The sequence below is a fragment of the Thalassophryne amazonica genome, chromosome 6 (genome assembly GCF_902500255.1).
Source record: "Thalassophryne amazonica chromosome 6, fThaAma1.1, whole genome shotgun sequence".
In the NCBI taxonomy this organism is placed as follows: domain Eukaryota; kingdom Metazoa; phylum Chordata; class Actinopteri; order Batrachoidiformes; family Batrachoididae; genus Thalassophryne; species Thalassophryne amazonica.
In genome coordinates this window covers 118,477,025-118,497,087 of record NC_047108.1, presented here as the reverse complement: position 1 = coordinate 118,497,087, position 20,063 = coordinate 118,477,025, and the positions used below count along the sequence as shown (strand labels likewise).

Sequence of the window (20,063 nt, the reverse complement as noted above, 5' to 3'; positions counted from 1 at the left end):
ACAAAGAGTCAGAGCTCTATTGAGCTGAGTATTCCATTAACTTTAACTAGTAATGACTTCATGACTTTCTTTGCTAATAAAATTTTGACTATTAGAGAAAAAATTACTCATAACCATCCCAAAGATGTATCGTTATCTTTGGCTGCTTTCAGTGATGCCGGTATTTGGTTAGACTCTTTCTCTCCGATTGTTCTGTCTGAGTTATTTTCATTAGTTACTTCATCCAAACCATCAACATGTTTATTAGACCCCATTCCTGCCAGGCTGCTCAAGGTCCTACCATTATTTAATGCTTCAATCTTAAATATGATCAATCTATCTTTGTTAGTTGGTTATGTACCACAGGCCTTTAAGGTGGCAGTAATTAAACCATTACTTAAAAAGCCATCACTTGACCCAGCTATCTTAGCTAATTATAGGCCAATCTCCAACCTTCCTTTTCTCTCAAAGATTCTTGAGAGGGTAGTTGTAAAACAGCTAACTGATCACCTGCAGAGGAATGGTCTATTTGAAGAGTTTCAGTCAGGTTTTAGAATTCATCATAGTACAGAAACAGCATTAGTGAAGGTTACAAATGATCTTCTTATGGCTTCGGACAGTGGACTTATCTCTGTGCTTGTTCTGTTGGACCTCAGTGCTGCTTTTGATACTGTTGACCATAAAATTTTATTACAGAGATTAGAGCATGTCATAGGTATTAAAGGCACTGCGCTGCGGTGGTTTGAATCATATTTGTCTAATAGATTACAGTTTGTTCATGTAAATGGGGAATCTTCTTCACAGACTAAAGTTAATTATGGAGTTCCACAAGGTTCTGTGCTAGGACCAATTTTATTCACTTTATACATGCTTCCCTTAGGCAGTATTATTAGACGGTATTGCTTAAATTTTCATTGTTACGCAGATGATACCCAGCTTTATCTATCCATGAAGCCAGAGGATACACACCAATTAGCTAAACTGCAGGATTGTCTTACAGACATAAAGACATGGATGACCTCTAATTTCCTGCTTTTAAACTCAGATAAAACTGAAGTTATTGTACTTGGCCCCACAAATCTTAGAAGCATGGTGTCTAGATCGTTACTCTGGATGGCATTACCCTGATCTCTAGTAATACTGTGAGAAATCTTGGAGTCATTTTTGATCAGGATATGTCATTCAAAGCGCATATTAAACAAATATGTAGGACTGCCTTTTTGCATTTACGCAATATCTCTAAAATCAGAAAGGTCTTGTCTCAGAGTGATGCTGAAAAACTAATTCATGCATTTATTTCCTCTAGGCTGGACTATTGTAATTCATTATTATCAGGTTGTCCTACAAGTTCCCTAAAAAGCCTTCAGTTGGTTCAGAATGCTGCAGCTAGAGTACTGACGGGGACTAGAAGGAGAGAGCATATCTCACCCGTGTTGGCCTCTCTTCATTGGCTTCCTGTTAATTCTAGAATAGAATTTAAAATTCTTCTTCTTACTTATAAGGTTTTGAATAATCAGGTCCCATCTTATCTTAGGGACCTCGTAGTACCATATTACCCCATTAGAGCGCTTCGCTCTCAGACTGCGGGCTTACTTGTAGTTCCTAGGGTTTGTAAGAGTAGAATGGGAGGCAGAGCCTTCAGCTTTCAGGCTCCTCTCCTGTGGAACCAGCTCCCAATTCAGATCAGGGAGACAGATACCCTCTCTACTTTTAAGATTAGGCTTAAAACTTTCCTTTTCGCTAAGGCTTATAGTTAGGGCTGGATCGGGTGACCCTGGACCATCCCTTGGTTATGCTGCTTTAGACGTAGATTGTGGGGGGGTTCCCATGATGCACTGTTTCTTTCTCTTTTTGCTCCGTATGCATCACTCTGCATTTAATCATTAGTGATCGATCTCTGCCCCCCTTCACAGCATGTCTTTTTCCTGTTTTTTTTCCCTCAGCCCCAACCAGTCTCAGCAGAAGACTGCCCCTCCCTGAGCCTGGTTCTGCTGGAGGTTTCTTCCTGTTAAAAGGGAGTTTTTCCTTCCCGCTGTGGCCGGGTGCTTGCTCATAGGGGGTCGTTTTGACCGTTGGGGTTTTTCATAATTATTGTATGGCCTTGCCTTACAATATGGAGCGCCTTGGGGCAACTGTTTGTTGTGATTTGGCGCTATATAAGAAAAAAGTTGAAGTTGATTGATTCACAGAGTGTGGACGCTGAGCGTCCACAGAGTTCAATAGCAAAGCAAAGACTGCAGCGAAACGAGATGAGTCATTGGATAAATGCTGGGCTTTGTTCCGCCCATCGGACGCTCAGCGTGTCTGGGGGTCTATGGGGCAGTGGGCTGGCCTTGGCTGGCCCGGACGCTCAGCTTCTGCATGATGATTGGATGATCTGTCTGAGGCTGAATCCCTTTTTGATTGACAGCGAAATGAGCGAATAAGCGATCTTTTGGGGTAAACATCCGTGGGAGCATTTTTAAATTTTCATTCTGTTCTGAGTTGAACCAGAGACTTTCCTAATCCTCTTAGCTGCATTTTCTTTGTTAAAAACGACTAGCGACAAATCGAGCTTCTATTTCTGATGTTTTTTTGTAGCTGCTTGTGTTTGGAGACTGACTTCTATCATTCTTTCTGACTTCTATCGCAGTTTCTGTCCCTACCGAGCAGCGGGTGCTGCTGAGCTCCTCCACCGTCACAAAGCACTCACAGGCGGACACACTTCACACTAGCCTCGCGCCAGTCCCAGCTAGCGAGCTAGCTAGGTAGCAAGCTGCACATAATGGCAGACAATTTGAATGTTGTTGACCGGATTTTGGTGAAGCCATTTGATAGTCTTCCTTACGAAGAAGCCGTGGCTGCTGTCATGGCTTCAGCTCCCAATGGTTTGCAGGCCAAAGTTAAAGCAACAGCCCCCAGTGCAATGTTTGTGCATTTAGGGGACTAAATGCTTATCTGAGTGCAGAATATTTTTTGCATCACTCTCTGGGTTTGCCACATTTTTCTCAAAATCCACAAAGAGGATGTCTTTTTTTTTTTTTGCCAGCTTGCACTCGACCGAGATGGACGCACTTTTCTCTTCTCCCTCCCTCCTTATCTTTCCTGCTTTTGTGGCGTGTTGTCTGTGAGGCTGCAGCGTTGCTCTTCTGGAAACGACAAAAATGGATCTGTTAAAGTGGTCTCTGAACGCAATTGACACTATTTTTTCTACAAGATCTTCGGGAGCGGAGGACCCGACCTGTCCTGCTGGGACGCATGTGATGGGTTACGTGATGGACTTGTGGAGGAGATGGCAGGTCATGTGCCTTTACATGCTTTCTGTGGAGGACGTTGAAGATGTGTACATATTCGGCTTGGTGGTGACCGGCTTTCTGATGTGTGGAGCGGGGCACTTGCTGGTTTACCGAAAAATCAAGAAAGTGGAAGCAGCTTTGATTGGTCGTTCCAAGCTGCCCTATATGATTGATTCGATTGGGAAGGCAGTGGCTGCGCAGTCGGCGGGGGTTAACCGCGCATTGGATGTCATCTCTGGGAAGATCGCAGCCCTGGAAACCCGCTTTGACCATCTGTGAAGACCACATTCTACATTCAGTGCATTGAGAGCCACTCTGTTCTCAGAACTGTGGAATCTTTCAGGCATCTGTTAATCTGGCTATTCATTTGGCTTCCCCAAATACAGCTGCACTTCAAGGTCGCTGTGATAAGATACTTCCTCAGAAGAACAACACTCTTATGCCTCGCTCCCTGGTCTTCCCCCCTCCCCTCAGCTTCTCCAGCTCTGACGTGAACTGTGACTGTCCAGGACTTTCTCAGCCTGCGCAGGGCTGTCCCTTACCCCCCCAGACTGTCGAACAAGGCTGTCGACGGCGCCGAAACTGGCTGCCTTCCAGAGTGTTCTGATAAACTGGTCCTTTCAAATCTCGGTTGTCGTCCTGTGTCCTTGTTTGTCTCTGTGATTATTGTTTTTTTTGTGCTGATGGGATTTTTTTTCCCTCATTGCCGCTGTGTAATGCAGCGGCTATGAGGGTTTTTTTTTTCTTCTCCTTTTCCCTCGTGTTTTGCTTTATATATATGTTTTATGTACCGGGCCGGCCTATGTGTTGTGTGTTATGTGTGTTGTTTGTTATGGGTCGGTGTTGGTTTGCTCAGCCCTGCTGTTGACCAAGGCAGGGATGTACATCTGGAGCTGGTCCCCGGGCGCCTAATGGCGACCTCTGCTCCTACTGGCAAATAGGATGGGTTAAATGCAGTAGCCACATTTCATTGTGCAGGAAGGTTCTTCTGTTCTGTGCATATGACAATAAAATTTCCTTGATTCCTTGATTCCTTGATTCTTTTCTTGAGTCTGCAGGCTGCTCAAGGTTGCCGAGAAATGCTCCTACTCGATGGAATTTCACATCACGGATAGTGAGTACTGTGGCAAGCAATTATGATGCCTCCTGCAAACTTTTGAGATGATCATTGCAGATAAGTCCATGGATGATGACACATTAGACTGTGCCAATTTCTTTGTGTTTGTTATTGCAGTAGTCATTAAAACCGGAAATTTGTTCTTGAAAATAGCTGTTGTGAGTTAATTTGTGGGATTGTGGGTGTTCTGGACGAAGTTAGTGTTTTCATGGGTGGTGGGGCGGAGGTGGTGGCCACGTTAGTGTGTGTGTGTGTGGGGGGGGGCACGCAGGGGGTTTCGCCCGGGGAGTAAATCACTCTAGGACCGCCACTGGTAACGGCTAAATAGTGTGTAGTAACTGATGCCAAGAAAAGAAAGAGAAGAAGAAAAAGAAAAAGAAGCATTTTATGTGTAAAGCACTTTCAGGTCAGAAATTTCCACATATTAAAACACAAGATTTAAAAAGAAAAGAAATCCAAAAATAAAGAAGTGGCGTGTTGATGCCGGATGGCAGAGAGCGGCATGTACCTCCTGAGGATGTGGGCGTTCCACAAAGTAACACGACTCCTTGTCCCTCGCGGACTGACACAGCGCTTCTGGTGTGGACTTTGAAATGATCCAAATCTGAGGGAAAAAAAAATAAAAGTTAAGAAAAAAAAAATCAATGCACAGTCTCACACAGCAGCGCCGAGGAAACGCTTTCAGCAAAACACAAGGAAACGTTGAAGAGAACACCAATTCTGCAACACCGGTGAGAGGGAGAGCGTTTCTGTCTGCAGACACACGCAGTAGAAAGATTTGATGATGGAACTGATTCCAACAGAAACCTGACTCATAACGCAACAGAGGATATAAACCGTGAACGCAACGTGATGCAACAACACTTTAACACAACTCAGAAAATCTCCATCATCTTTCTTGTTAAAATGTTCATTATCTCAGTTATGATGGCTGTGTTGGATGCTTTCCTCTCTGACATCTTAAATATTTGCAGTCAGGTCCATACGTATTTGGGCAGTGATGCGCTTTTTGTCATTTTTATTTTCTCTGTACAATGGAGGTGAAATGAAACAATCAAGATGTGATTGTTAGCGACCTTTAAACAGTTTAACAAAAGTTTCGCATCAACCATTTAGGAATTACAGACATTTTTAAAAACATTCCCTCCAGTTATCTGTGCTAAAAGTAAATGGACAAACTGCATATAAGGATAACTGTTTTTACTAATCATCACTTTTACAGCCAGTCTGTTTTTTATTTTTATTTTTTTATTAAAAAACTCAGATATTGGACACATTAACAGGGTTTTTTGTGGCTCAAAATAAGGCTGAGGTGGCACAGCTGTGTTCACACTTGATATGATATTGCTGATATAATCATTATATTTCTCCCTGTTTGGAAACAATTTAGAATTTCAACCCCTGATGGGTAGAAATTCAAGCAATCAGACACCATGACATACATTTGCTAGAGACCCCATAGATCTTTAGTAAGATCTTCCCCTGAGCTGCAAGAGGATACTGGGAAGGACATGGCGGCAGCCAGTCAGAGTAAAGAAAGGTATCAATGGCAGAAAGGCAAGATGGCCGAAAAGGCTCCAAAACACCTTTTTTCTGTATAAAATGTTTCTCATATATTTTGTAAACGTTAGTGAGAAATAAACAGATCAGATAACATTTCTGAAGTGATTTGTAAGACATCTTATGGGATGTTAGCGTGCACGCCCCAGGAAGATGCATCAAGCAAGTCCCAGACAGCAAATAGATCCGGGCCGGATGTAGTCCAACATCTGGTACCAATCCTGAAAACAGATCCGGTCCAGACAGTTTTTGCACCCTGGACCAGATCCGGCACGGCTCCGCTTTACAGTTCTGGAACAGATCCAGACCAGATCTGAACTGGATCCGCAAAAGACCAACCGTGTACACACCATATCTGGCACGGATCTGGGGCAGATGTGGACCACATCACAGCACCGTGGCAGGAACAAGTTTTACAGGGGTAAGTTCCGTGAATCCGAGGAAACTGATTTGTATCTATAACACACAGATCAGTGTCCCTGGACTTATAAAACTTAATTGTCGTAAAGAAACAAACCGCTTTGCAATAAGCATTTAAAAAAGCCTCATTGACGATCACGATTACAGAGTACAGAGTTTATAACCGCTAATGGATAGTTTCTGCCGAGTGCAGATAAAATTGCTTATCATTATGCCCCATGTTCCTGCCACGGTGCTGTGATGCGGACCACATCTGTCCCAGATCCGTGCCAGATATGGTCTGTAAATGGTTGGTGTTTTGCGGATCCAGTTTAGATCTGGTCCGGATCTGTTCCAGAACTGTAAAGCGGAGCCATGCCGGATCTGGGCCAGGGTGCAAAAACTGTCTGGACCGGATCTGTTTTCAGGATTGGTACCAGATGTTGGACTATATCCGGCCCGGATGCATTTGCTGTCTGGGGTGCGTCTGGTCAAAGGTCATCTCAGAACCTCACACACTTGCACACGCAATTCATCTGCACAATGGCATGAGAAGGAAAAGACAGGAATCGCCATGGAATCCCCCACATAGATATGTTCTCATCATTAAAATGAGATTTTGCAACATGTTACAAAAATAAACCGACATTATAATGTTTTGATTTCAGTAGAAACTAAATTTAGTTAATTTTGTGAAATTTGAAAGGACATACAGTTTTAAGGAAGAAGAAAACAATTGAGAAATTATCACAAAGCATTTTTTTTTTCAAAATGAAAGCGCCTTGTTCAGCGAACAGCTTTACTCTGCACCAAATGACACTTAAATGAACCATAGTTTAATGTTGTCATGTCTAACACCGCTGTGTGACTTGGTTTCCCCTTTGACCAGCTTATGTTTTTATTTCCAGCGAAAACGCTGAGTGTTGTGTGGGCCGCTGAAGAGGAGGTACTGCTGTCCCACCACCACAAGATGGCGCCCTGCTTGAAGTGCGGGCTTCAAGCACGAGAGGGCGTCGGAGCGACCAGGAGTGACAGCTGTCACTCATCATCCGTACCAGCTGTCACTCATCCACTACTCATCACCACCACCATAAAGGCCGGACTGCAACTCCACCTCCCCGCCGAGAAATCAGCTACCATTCAGGTAATTCTCTGCTAAACCTCAATTCAAGTATTAATCTGATCTCTTTTTGCAGCTGCTTTCCTGGGACGGATACCCTGTCTGCGGAGTTGGCGTTTGGTGTGGACTGCGACGGCTTCGCCTCCCACCCCACCCAGATAAGTGGTTATCTCAGGAGCTGCACGAGTGTGTGATTGGAGGTGGAGGTTTTCCCTCCTAATTGTGTACAGACTGTGGGATTACTGAGTGTGCGACCTCACACTCATCAGGACTGTCTCTGTTCTCTGCCAGCAGTACCGGGTCTGACTGCTGAAGACAGCGGCCACCTGTGGCGCAGGGCTTGGCGGCTCCGGTGTTCTTCAGCTCCGTTGGCGGTGGAAGCTGTGTGGGATCCAGCTCTTCTCTCGCCAGGCGTCTTCTATCTTCGAGCCTGCCCACACGTCACCTGGTGTATGATTGACAGTCACCATATTGTTATTGTCTGTACATCATTGTGCAATTCACAACATTAAATTGTTACTTTTGGCTTATCCATTGTCCGTTCATTAACGCCCCCTGTTGTGGGTCCGTGTCACGACACTTTCACAACAGGATTTCTCGGCCAGCGTCATGGATCCCGAGGGGCGTCAACCATCGCTTGAACAGCCAATGGAAGAGCGAGGTGCACAGGCGCCAGCAGGAGGCGTGTTGGCTGAGCTGCAGCACATCTTAACCGCCTTTACCGTTCAGTTGGACTTAGTTACCGAGCAGAGCAGTGTTCTCAATCGTAGGATGGAGGCTCTCACCGCCCAGGTGGAAGCGCATGCTCAGGGCGCTGCTGCAGCACCTCCTCCTGCTGACCGTGTGCCAGAAACAGACATTCCGCTGGTCGTTCAACGAACCCCCCCACCTTCCCCTGAAGCATACATAAGCCCTCCGGAGCCATACGGAGGCTGTGTGGAGACGTACGCGGACTTCTTGATGCAGTGCTCGCTCGTCTTTTCACAGCGTCCCGTCATGTACGCATCAGACGCTAGCCGGGTGGCTTATGTGATCAATTTGCTTCGAGGAGAGGCACGCGCCTGGGCTACGGCGCTTTGGGAGCAGAATTCACGGCTCCTAACGGTTTATACTGAGTTTGTGAGGGAGTTCCGACAGGTGTTCGACCACCCTCATAGAGGCGAGACCGCTTCAAGTGTGCTGCTGTCGATACGGCAGGGGCGTCGGAGCGCAGCGAAGTATGCAGTCGACTTCCGCATCGTGGCAGCGCGAGCCGGCTGGAATGCTGTTGCGCTCCGCGCCGCCTTTGTAAACGGACTGTCTCTGGTCCTTAAGGAGCACCTGGTGGCGAAGGACGAGCCGCGGGATTTAGACGGGCTTATCGACCTGGTTATACGGTTAGACAACCGATTAACAGAACACCAACGGGAGCGAGACGAAGGGCGTGGTCAGGCACAAGCCGTCCCTCTTCCTCCCGGGTCCGAAAGGGAGCCGACTTCCCCACGCTCAGCTGCCAGGGCTCTCCACGTGACGACAGCTCCCCCTGCTGACGTTGCTAGGGAAACAAGCAGGGCCAAAAAGCGATCAGATCAGAGACAAAGGAGGCTGATCCGTGGAGAGTGTTTTCTCTGCAGCTCTACCGAGCACACACAGAGAGAATGCCCCAAACGGTCAAAACAGCAGCACTCGTCCTTAGAGACTGGGCTAAGGGTGGGTCACAACACCCACGTGGGGAAACCCCGACGATCTGCACGAATCCCAGTCACGATCCTGAGTGGGGATTTAACCCTTCACGCCCCAGCACTGGTGGACACGGGGTTGGAGGGGAATCTGCTGGATAGCAGATGGGCAAAAGAGGTTGGGCTCCCTCTAGTGGCCTTACCGTCACCATTGTTGGTGCGGGCGCTAGATGGCACCCTTCTTCCACTAATCACACACCAGACACAGCCAGTGACATTGGTGATGTCTGGGAATCACAGGGAGGAGATTGTGTTTTATGTAACACCTTCTACCTCCCGAGTGATTTTGGGTTTTCCATGGGTGTTAAAACACAATCCCCGGATTGATTGGCCGTCTGGGGTTGTGGTTCAGTGGAGCGAAACCTGCCACCGGGAGTGTTTAGGATCCTCGGTTCCACCCGGTGTGACAGCTAAGGAGGAGGTTTTAGTCCCCCCCAATCTGGCGGTGGTGCCAGCCGAGTACCATGACCTTGCTGATGTCTTCAGCAAGGACCTGGCACTCACGCTGCCCCCGCACCGTCCGTCCGATTGTGCCATTGATTTGATACCGGGCGCTGAGTACCCGTCCAGCAGGCTGTACAACCTCTCACGTCCGGAACGCGAATCAATGGAGACCTACATCCGGGACTCGTTAGCTGCCGGGTTGATCCGGAACGCCACCTCCCCGATGGGTGCTGGTTTCTTTTTTGTGGGCAAGAAGGACGGCGGACTCCGTCCATGCATTGATTACAGAGGGCTGAACGAGATCACGGTTCGCAACCGATACCCGTTACCTCTGTTGGATTCAGTGTTCACGCCCCTGCATGGAGCCCAAATATTCACGAAATTGGATCTTAGGAATGCTTATCACCTGGTTCGGATCCGGGAGGGAGACGAGTGGAAGACGGCATTTAACACCCCGTTAGGTCACTTTGAGTACCTGGTCATGCCGTTCGGCCTCACCAATGCGCCCGCGACGTTCCAAGCATTGGTTAATGACGTCTTGCGGGACTTCCTGCATCGGTTTGTCTTCGTGTATCTAGACGATATACTCATCTTTTCTCCGGATCCTGACACCCATGTCAAGCATGTACGTCAGGTCCTACAGCGGTTGTTAGAGAACCGGCTGTTTGTGAAGGGCGAGAAGTGTGAGTTCCACAGCACTTCTTTGTCTTTCCTGGGGTTCATAATCTCCTCCAACTCCGTCGCCCCTGATCCGGCCAAGGTTGCGGCAGTGAGAGATTGGCCCCAACCAACGAACCTAGGAAACAGTTCCTCGGTTTTGCAAATTTCTACCGGAGGTTCATCAAGGGCTACAGTCAGGTAGTTAGCCCCCTGACAGCCCTGACCTCCACAAAAGTCCCCTTCACCTGGTCAGATCGGTGCGAAGCCGCGTTTAGGGAGTTGAAACGCCAATTCTCGACTGCACCGGTTCTGGTGCAGCCCAATCCCAAGCGCCAGTTCGTAGTTGAAGTGGACGCCTCTGACTCAGGGATAGGAGCCGTGCTATCCCAGAGCGGGGAGTCCGACAAGGTTCTCCATCCATGTGCCTACTTTTCCCGCAGGTTGACCCCAGCTGAACGGAACTATGACGTCGGCAATCGGGAACTTCTTGCGGTGAAGGAGGCTCTTGAGGAGTGGAGACACCTGTTGGAGGGAGCATCGGTACCATTTACGGTTTTCACGGACCATTAGAACCTGGAGTACATCCGGACCGCGAAGCGTCTGAACCCCAGGCAAGCCCGCTGGTCGCTGTTCTTCGGGCGTTTTGACTTCTGGATCACCTACCGCCCCGGGACAAAAAAACAACGATCTGACGCCCTGTCCCGGGTGCATGAAGAGGAGGTCAAAACCGAGCCGTCAGACCCCCCTGACACCATCATCCCCGAGTCCACTGTCGTGGCCACTCTTACCTGGGACGTGGAGAAGACCGTCCGGGAGGCCCTGACACGGAGCCCGGACCCGGGGACAGGTCCGAAGAACAAATTGTACGTCCCACCAGAGACCAGGGCTGCGGTCCTTGACATCTGTCACGGTTCCAAGCTCTCCTGTCATCCAGGGGTGCGAAGGACCGTGGCAGTGGTCCGGCAGCGCTTCTGGTGGGCGTCTATGGAAGCCGACGTCCGGGAGTATGTCCAGGCCTGCACCACCTGTGCCAGGGGCAAAGCCGACCACCACAAGGCCCAAGGCCTCCTCCAGCCTCTGCCCGTGCCTCATCGCCCCTGGTCTCATATTGGCCTGGACTTTGTCACGGGCCTCCCGCCGTCCGAGGGCAACACCACCATCTTAACGATAGTGGACCGGTTCTCCAAGACGGCCCACTTCATGGCCCTCCTGAAGCTCCCGACGGCCCAGGAGACTGCAGACCTCCTGGTCCACCACGTCGTGCGTCTACATGGGATTCCATCAGACATTGTCTCGGATCGTGGTCCTCAGTTCTCCTCCCAGGTCTGGAGGAGTTTCTGCAGGGAACTGGGGGCCACTGTCAGTCTCTCGTCTGGGTACCACCCCCAGACGAATGGGCAGGCAGAGCGGACGAACCAGGAACTGGAGCAGGCCCTCTGCTACGTGACCTCCACGCACCCGACGGCCTGGAGTGACCATCTGGCCTGGATCGAGTACGCTCATAATAGCCAAGTCTCATCTGTCCCTGATTCCACTATGTGCTTCGTGAGGTGATATGAAGCTTCATGACACAGTTGTGCTCATCAAATGCAAGCTTCAAACATTGAAAGAGATGGGTGAGGGAAGCCACTAAGACATTCATGAGACCTATAAAGGTGTTGTTAGATTGACAATTTCCAATTTTCCTGGATGCTATAGGGGGCGAATTCTTTTTTGGCTGTGATGTATGCAGCTTCATAAAGGAGTGGCACAAAGATGGATTTAAGTACAACCCCAATTCCAGTGAAGTTGGGACGTTGTGTAAAATGTAAATAAAAACAGAATACAATGATTTGCAAATCCTCTTCTAACTACAAATATAAACGCAACACTTTTGGTTTTGCTCCCATTTTGTATGAGATGAACTCAAAGATCTAAAACTTTTTCCACATACACAATATCACCATTTCCCTCAAATATTGTTCACAAACCAGTCTAAATCTGTGATAGTGAGCACTTCTCCTTTGCTGAGATAATCCATCCCACCTCACAGGTGTGCCATATCAAGATGCTGATTAGACACCATGATTAGTGCACAGGTGTGCCTCAGACTGCCCACAATAAAAGGCCACTCTGAAAGGTGCAGTTTTATCACACAACACAATGCCACAGATGTCGCAAGATTTGAGGGAGCGTGCAATTGGCATGCTGACAGCAGGAATGTCAACCAGAGCTGTTGCTCGTGTATTGAATGTTCATGTCTCTACCATAAGCCGTCTCCAAAGGCGTTTCAGAGAATTTGGCTGTACATCCAACCAGCCTCACAACCGCAGACCATGTGTAACCACACCAGCCCAGGACCTCCACATCCAGCATGTTCACCTCCAAGATCGTCTGAGACCAGCCACTCAGATAGCTGCTGGAACAATCGGTTTGCATAACCAAAGAATTTCTGCACAAACTGTCAGAAACCGTCTCAGGGAAGCTCATCTGCATGCTCGTCGTCCTCATCGGGGTCTCGACCAGACTCCAGTTCGTCGTCGTAACCGACTTGAGTGGGCAAATGCTCACATTCGCTGGCATTTGGCACGTTGGAGAGGTGTTCTCTTCACGGATGATGCGAAGGAGATGTGTTGCACTGCATGAGACAGATGGTGGTCACACAAGATACTGACTGGTATCCCCCCCAATAAAACAACACTGCACCTTTCAGAGTGGCCTTTTATTGTGGGCAGTCTAAGGCACACCTGTGCACTAATCATGGTGTCTAATCAGCATCTTGATATGGCACACCTGTGAGGTGGGATGGATTATCTCAGCAAAGGAGAACTGCTCACTATCACAGATTTCGACTGGTTTGTGAACAATATTTGAGGGAAATGGTGATATTGTGTATGTGGAAAAAGTTTTAGATCTTTGAGTTCATCTCATACAAAATGGGAGCAAAACCAAAAGTGTTGCATTTATATTTTTGTTGAGTATATATTCAATTTAATACATCACAAAGACATTTAATATTTAATGTTCAAATTGATGAACTTTATTGTTATTGTGCAAATATTTGCTCATTTTGAAATGGATGCCTGCAACTCGTTTCAAAAAACCTGGGACAGTGGTATGTTTACCACTGTGTTACATCACCTTTCCTTCTAACAACACTCAATAAGCATTTGGGAACTGAGGACACTAATTGTTGAAGCTTTGTAGGTGGAATTCTTTCCCATTCTTGCTTGATGTACGACTTCAGTTGTTCAACAGTCCGGGGTCTCTGTTGTCGTATTTTGCGCTTCATAATGCGCCACACATTTTCAATGGGCGACAGGTCTGGACTGCAGACAGGCCAGTCTAGTACCCACACTCTACCTGCGAAGTCACGCTGTTGTAACACGTGCAGAATGTGGCTTGGCATTGTCTTGCTGAAATAAGCAGGGACGTCCCTGAAAAAGACGTTGCTTGGATGGCAGCATGTGTTGCTCCAAAACCTGGATGTACCTTTCAGTATTGATGGTGCCATCACAGATGTGTAAGTTGCCCATGCCATGGGCACAAACACACCCCCATACCATCACAGATGCTGACTTTTGAACTTTGCACTGGTAACAATCTGGATGGTCTTTTTCCTCTTTTGTCCAGAGGACACAACGTCCATGATTTCCAAAAACAATTTGAAATGTGGACTCATCAGACCACAGCTCACTTTTCCACTTTGCGTCTGTCCATTTCAAATAAGCTTGGGCCCAGAGAAGGCGGTGGCATTTCTGGATGTTGTTGATGTATGACTTTCACTTTGCATGGTAGAGTTTTAACTTGCAATTGTAGATGTAGCGACAAACTGTGTTAACTGACAATGGTTTTCTGAAGTGTTACTGAGCCCACATGGTAAGATCCTTTACACAATGATGTCAGTTTTTAATGCAGTGCCACCTGAGGGATTGATGGTCACAGGCATTCAGTGTTGGTTTCAGCCTTGCATGTAGAAAGTTCTCCAGATTCTCAGAATCAGAATCAGAGTCACAATCAGAATGACTTTTATTATCATTATACATTGGTACAACGAGATTAGGGCCATCCAGTTGCAGTGCAATAAAATAGAATAAAAACAAAAATAGTGCAAAAAAAGAGATAAAAATAGTGCAAGAGTATGTATCAAAAACAAGATATAAAGAAAAATTCAACAGTGTAAGGAAAAATATATATACAACTGACACTAGTGCAAGGTGCAGCTAGGATATAAATATATTGCACAGAAATGTATATTGTCCATGGGTGATTGGGTTATTGCACATGGTTAGGATTGCACAAGGAGGATCAGTGCATGCTAGAGTTCAATGTGGTTATGGCTTTGGGGAAGAAACTGTTTTTCAGTCTGTTTGTTTTTGTCCTTGTGAGCCTGTAGAGCCTCCCTGAGGGCATCAGGTCAAACAGGGCAGAGCCAGGGTGAAAGCAGTCTTTGGAGATCGCTTTGGTTCTGCTGAGGCAGGGGAGGTGTAAATGTCCAACAGGGAGGGGAGAGGGGGGCCGATGATCTTCTGTGCTGCCTTAACAACCCTCTGCATTCTGTCCCTGTCAGCAGCGGTGGAGCTGCCAAACCATACTGTGATGCAGTATGTCAGCAGGCTCTCAATGGATGAGCGGTAGAAGGCCAGTAGCAGGTCGGTGTTGAGGTTGTACTTGCTGAGGACTCTCAGGAAGTGTAGCCGCTGCTGAGCCTTCTTGAGGATAGAGGAGATGTTGTTGGACAAGGAGATGCAGTCTGAGATGAGAATGCCGAGATACCTGAAGGTGTGGACCTTTTCCACACGCTTGCCGTTGATGAGAAGGGGGACAGGGTCGGTGCAGTGTTTCCTGAAGTCAATGATGATCTCTCTGGTCTTCCTAGTGTTCAGAGCGAGGTTGTTCTCTGAGCACCAGGCTGCCAGCTGCCGGATCTCCTCTCTGTAGGCAGCCTCATCACCTCCGGAGATGAGACCGACCACTGTGGTATATCGTCTGCAAACCTGACAATAAGGTTGTTCTTGTGGGCCAGTCTGCAGTCGTAGGTGTAGAGGCAGTAGAGGAGGGGGCTCAGCACGCAGCCCTGTGAAGAGCCGATGCTCAGTGTGCGGGTGGAGGAGAGGTGGGGGCCGAGTCTCACAGTCTGGGGACGGTTGGAAAGAAAGTCTTTAATCCAGGCACATATGAGAGGGTGGAAGCCGAGAGTGTCCAGTTTTGTGGTGAGTCTGTCCGGGATTATTGTGTTGAAGGCAGAACTATAATCCACAAAGAGCATTCGGACGTAGCTCTGCGGCTGATCCAGGTGGTTTAGAGCAGAGTGGAGAGCTACGGCGATGGCTTCCTCTGTGGATCTGTTTGCCCTGTATGCAAACTGGTGAGGGTCGAGGTCTGGGGGTCGGTGGTCCTTGATGTGCTGAAGAACCAGTCTCTCAAAGCACTTCATGATTACCGGAGAGAGGGCCACCGGGCGGTAATCATTCAGGCTGGTGATGGGAGACTTCTTCGGCACCGGGATTATGGTGGAGGTTTTCAGGCAGGACGGGATGACTGCTTGGTCCAGGGAGAGGTTGAAGATCCTGGTGAAGGTGGGGGTGAGCTGGTTGGCACACGCTCTGAGCACCTTGCCAGGTACTCTGTCTGGGCCAGCAGCTTTCCTGGGGTTCACTGTGAGGAGCACTCGCCTGACATCATGCTCTTTTACAATGAGTGGAGTGGTGCGGGGACCAGGTGGGGGCGGAGGGAGGGCAGGAGCAGATGAGTGCAGCTGGGAAGATCGGAACCGAGCAAAGAAGCCGTTTAGCTCCTCTGCCAGTGGTGCACTCAGGTCCGCTGTTGGAGCATCACAACCCCGGAAGTTTGTGATGTCATGTATTCCCTGCCACACCCTCCGTGCATTGTTGCTAGACAGATGGGACTCTATCTGCATCCTGTGGTCCGCCTTTGCTCTTTTTACTCCTCTCTTCAGGTCAGCTCTGGCAGCACTATACAGAGCCCTGTCACCTGACCTGAAGGCAGCGTCATGGGCCCTGAGGAGTGATCGGACCTGGCTGGTCATCCAGGGTTTCTGATTTGGAAAAGCCCGGATGGTTTTTGTTACAGTCACATTCCTGATGCAGAACCGAATGTAGTCCAGAACTGTTCCCGTGTGTGTCTCCAGCTCATGATGTTCAAATAGGTCCCAGTCTGTCTGTTGGAAGCAGTCTTGGAGTATGGGGAGTGCGTTGTCAGGCCAGATTGTAACAGTCTTTGTTGTGGGCTCAAGCCTGCGTCTAAGGGGGGTGTAGGCTGGCGTGAGCAAGAGGGAAAGATGGTCTGACTGTCCGAGGTAGGGGAGGTGTACAGCTCTGTATGCAAGTTTGATGTTGAAGTAAACATGATCCAGTGTGTTCTCCCCTCTTGTAGCACATTTCACGTGCTGGTAGAAGTGAGGCAGTACAGTCTTTAAGTTGGCCTTGTTAAAATCCCCTGCTAAGATGTGTACTCCGTCTGGGTGAGCCCATTGCCGTTCGTTCACGGCGGTGCTCAACAGGAGAGAGAGCGCTGTGTTTACACTGGCGTCGGGTGGAATATACACAGCAGTGATGATAACAACAGTTAGCTCTCTTGGGAGGAAAAAAGGCCGGCACTTTACAGACATGTACTCGACAAGTGGGGAGCAGTGACTGTCTATGATTGTCCCGTTGTTGCACCAGTTATCATGCACATAAATACAGAGCCCCCCACCTCTCCTCTTCCCGGAGTCCTTTGTCCTGTCTCCGCGTAGCAGCGTGCGGCCAGCTAACTGCACGCTAGCGTCGGGTATGTCCGGGTGTAGCCAGGTTTCGGTGATAATAAGCACACAGCAGTCACGAACAGCGATTTCCAGCGAGTTATAAAACCAGGTCGTCCGTTTTATGCACCAGGGATCTGGCATTGGAGAGAAACAGGCTTGGGAGGGGTGGCTTGTGTGGTTGTTTGCGTAGCCTTAGCATAACACCAGACCTGCGGCCTCGCTTCTGCTTCCTCTCCCTCCTCCGTCTTCGTCGCCTCCCAGATCTGATAACAATCCACGGAGAGCCCGGTGGTCTCGTTATATCATCTGGGATGTTGTGCGTGTGGTGAAAGTCGCTCGAAGCAGATATCTGATGTAAATGTCCGATATTCAACAGCGACTGGCGGGTGTACTGCAAGCTCGCAGCGCAGATAATGTCCAAAAATAAATAAAACTGTAGGAAAATAAAAAGAAACGAGCACTGAACGGAGAGCTGGAAAGCCGCTGCACCACCTAGGCGCGCCGCCATCAGACTCTCTGACTCTCAGATTCTCTGAATCTTCTGAATATATTATGGACTGTAGATGATGGAATAGATCCAGGATGCTGGATTTGCTGTCAAGCCCTCCCGATGTGTCATGGGCTTAATTTGACAAAACATCAAAAGAAGGGAGGGTGCCCATCTGATGACCCGCGGTAGCCACTCAACTCCTGCCATGTGCTGGTGCCTGAAAAGATGGAAGGAGAGGAGAGAGCGATGCCACTGGCCCACAGATAGTGCAGGGCAGAGTACCTGTAAAGGTGGGCCAGTTGCGATAACCCTATCGTATTTTATATATAAATGTGGACTAAGTAATGTAAAATGAGAATTTTATACAACTGTGGAATCATATTGCACGGGAATATTGCACAAGGTTTACAGATATTGCACAAGAAACTTGAAGGTGCGGATTAGAGTGATTTGTTTTTGTTCAGATCAGTGATCGTTCTGGGGATAAAGCTGTTCCTGAGTCTGTTTGTCCTAGTCCTTGTCCTAGTTTTGACTGACCTATACCGTCGGCCGGTAGGTAGTACGTCAAACAGGTGGTTGCTGGGGTGGGATGTGTCTTTGTCACCGTAGTTGTTCACAAAGTGGTGATCCTTGCCCCATCTTTGCTTGTGAATGGCTGAGCCTTTTGGGGATGCTCCTCTTATACCCAATCATGACACTCACCTGTTTCCAATTAGGTGTTCTTTGAGCATTCATCAACTTTCCCAGTCTTTTGTTGCTCCGTCCCAAATTTTTTGAAATGTGTTGCAGGCATCCATTTCAAAATGAGCAAATATTTGCACAAAAACAATAAAGTTTATCAGTTTGAATATTAAATATCTTGTCTTTGTGGTGTATTCAGTTGCTTATAGGTTGAAGAGGATTTGCAAATCATTGTATTCTGTTTTTATTTACATTTTACACAATGTGCCAACTTCGTGGAATTGGGGTTGCTCAAGAACACAAGATCAAATCTCGGCTCGCAGCACCCATGTGTTTATCAGGCTTGATGGTCGGGAATGGCTGGAGGCAAGTGCATAGCTCAGACACTAGAGGAATACAGTTAAAAAGCTTTACTGGGTAAACAGGCAAAAAATGGTACATGGTTAGGCAGTCCAAAATCAGCAACAGTAACAGAAACATAAGGCTAAGGCATGGTCCAAAAACGAGCAGGTAGTCAAAAACAGAGCAAGGCAAAAAATGGGTCAAGAACAGGGCAAAAATGAAGCTGGAAGCGAAGGCACAACAATTTGGCAGAGAACTAGTGCAGCCATTAAAGCTTATATACACCCTGGTGATGAGCTACAGATTAGAAACAGGTGTGTGAAAAGCTCCAGAATAGGGTGTGGCCCAAACAGTGTGCACCGCCCACCACCAAGTACAAACAGAAGCAGTCATGATAGATAGGGAAAGACAAAGCCCATGCAGGAAAACCCAGCAAGAGAAATCACACAGTAAAACAACTAAGCCTAACTAAACAGAACAAACATAATACAAAAGTCTAAATCCTGACAGTGTTTGGTGTTTCTGGTTTAAATTTCATGTTTTGTTTATAAGAAAACATGGCGAACTGGCAGTTTGTCCTGCACCTGGCAGCGGAGCAGCAGAGAAGACCAAGTGGTTTGTCAGACATGTCGGCTGAGTCTTCACCTGACCAGAGTGGCTGAAGAGCAGACACGACCACAACCAAGTTCACTGATGCATTTATCCACTCTGATTACTGTGCATCAGTTACTGTCAGCAGGAGCAGGAAAAGACGTAAGCGCTGGAATGGAGCAGCTCACAGCATGTTTGAGGAGAAGCAACATGCTATAACTATCATTCAGTTATCACACCGTTAGTGAGCATGAGAAAATACTTTGAGTGTCATCATTTTGATTCCTGGTTTCTTGGTTTCCTACGGCCCGTGAACCCTTCATACGACTGGACATTACCACCATTTGTGCACATGCTCTGTGTCTTTTTCCTCTTTTCTTGTGAAACGAGAAAAAGAAGTCTGTAGAATTTTGGAAGAGCCAGTGAGCTACATTTTTCAGAAGAAAGAAAGAAAGCCTGCATGTAATCTACAGTGGTGGAAGTGGAGATCTCACTTGAAAGACACTGAGAATTCCAAGGATGCAGCACAATGTGAAGGAGTGAGTTCAGGTCAGGGCTGGACAACAAGAACAGAGCAAACAGCAGCCAGGATGAAGCCACTGAGAAGGAAAGAAGCAGGTCTGAAGAACAGGTCTGAATGAAGTTCAGTCCTTTAAGAACGCGGTGGAACATTGTGAGAAGAAAGAAGAAAAAGTTATACTGAGAGTGGGCGAAGAAATGTTGGATAGAATGACATGAATGAGATCTTCTGGTGATACAGAGCCAGGTGCACAATGTGCTGGAGTTAAAAAAAGAAAAAAGAAGAACAAAGTGAAGCTCAGTGAAGGAGGAAGACAGTAGAATGTGTAGGCTGGTGAGTAAGGAGGTGAAGAGGGCAGCAGTAAGACGTGCACGAAAGGACAACGGAGATGTTCAACACTAGAAAGCACAGAAGGCAAAGAC

At 47.7% G+C, this 20,063-nt stretch overlaps 1 protein-coding gene and 1 long non-coding RNA gene across 2 annotated transcripts in view; one reads left to right on the top strand and one right to left on the bottom strand.

Moving 5' to 3' along the window:
* LOC117512981 (contactin-3-like) overlaps window positions 1–20,063 on the bottom strand; it is a 136,614-nt gene that overhangs the window by 97,740 nt on the left and 18,811 nt on the right. Inside the window, exon 4 of the mRNA XM_034173239.1 lies at window positions 4,880–4,975. Within this exon, the coding sequence (XP_034029130.1) occupies window positions 4,880–4,975 (96 nt within the window). The remainder of the gene's footprint in view (window positions 1–4,879; window positions 4,976–20,063) is intronic.
* LOC117512984 lies at window positions 9,034–14,821 on the top strand. The gene is made up of 3 exons (XR_004561433.1): window positions 9,034–9,048; window positions 9,303–9,312; window positions 14,732–14,821. It is a non-coding gene; the product is annotated as an uncharacterized LOC117512984 (long non-coding RNA).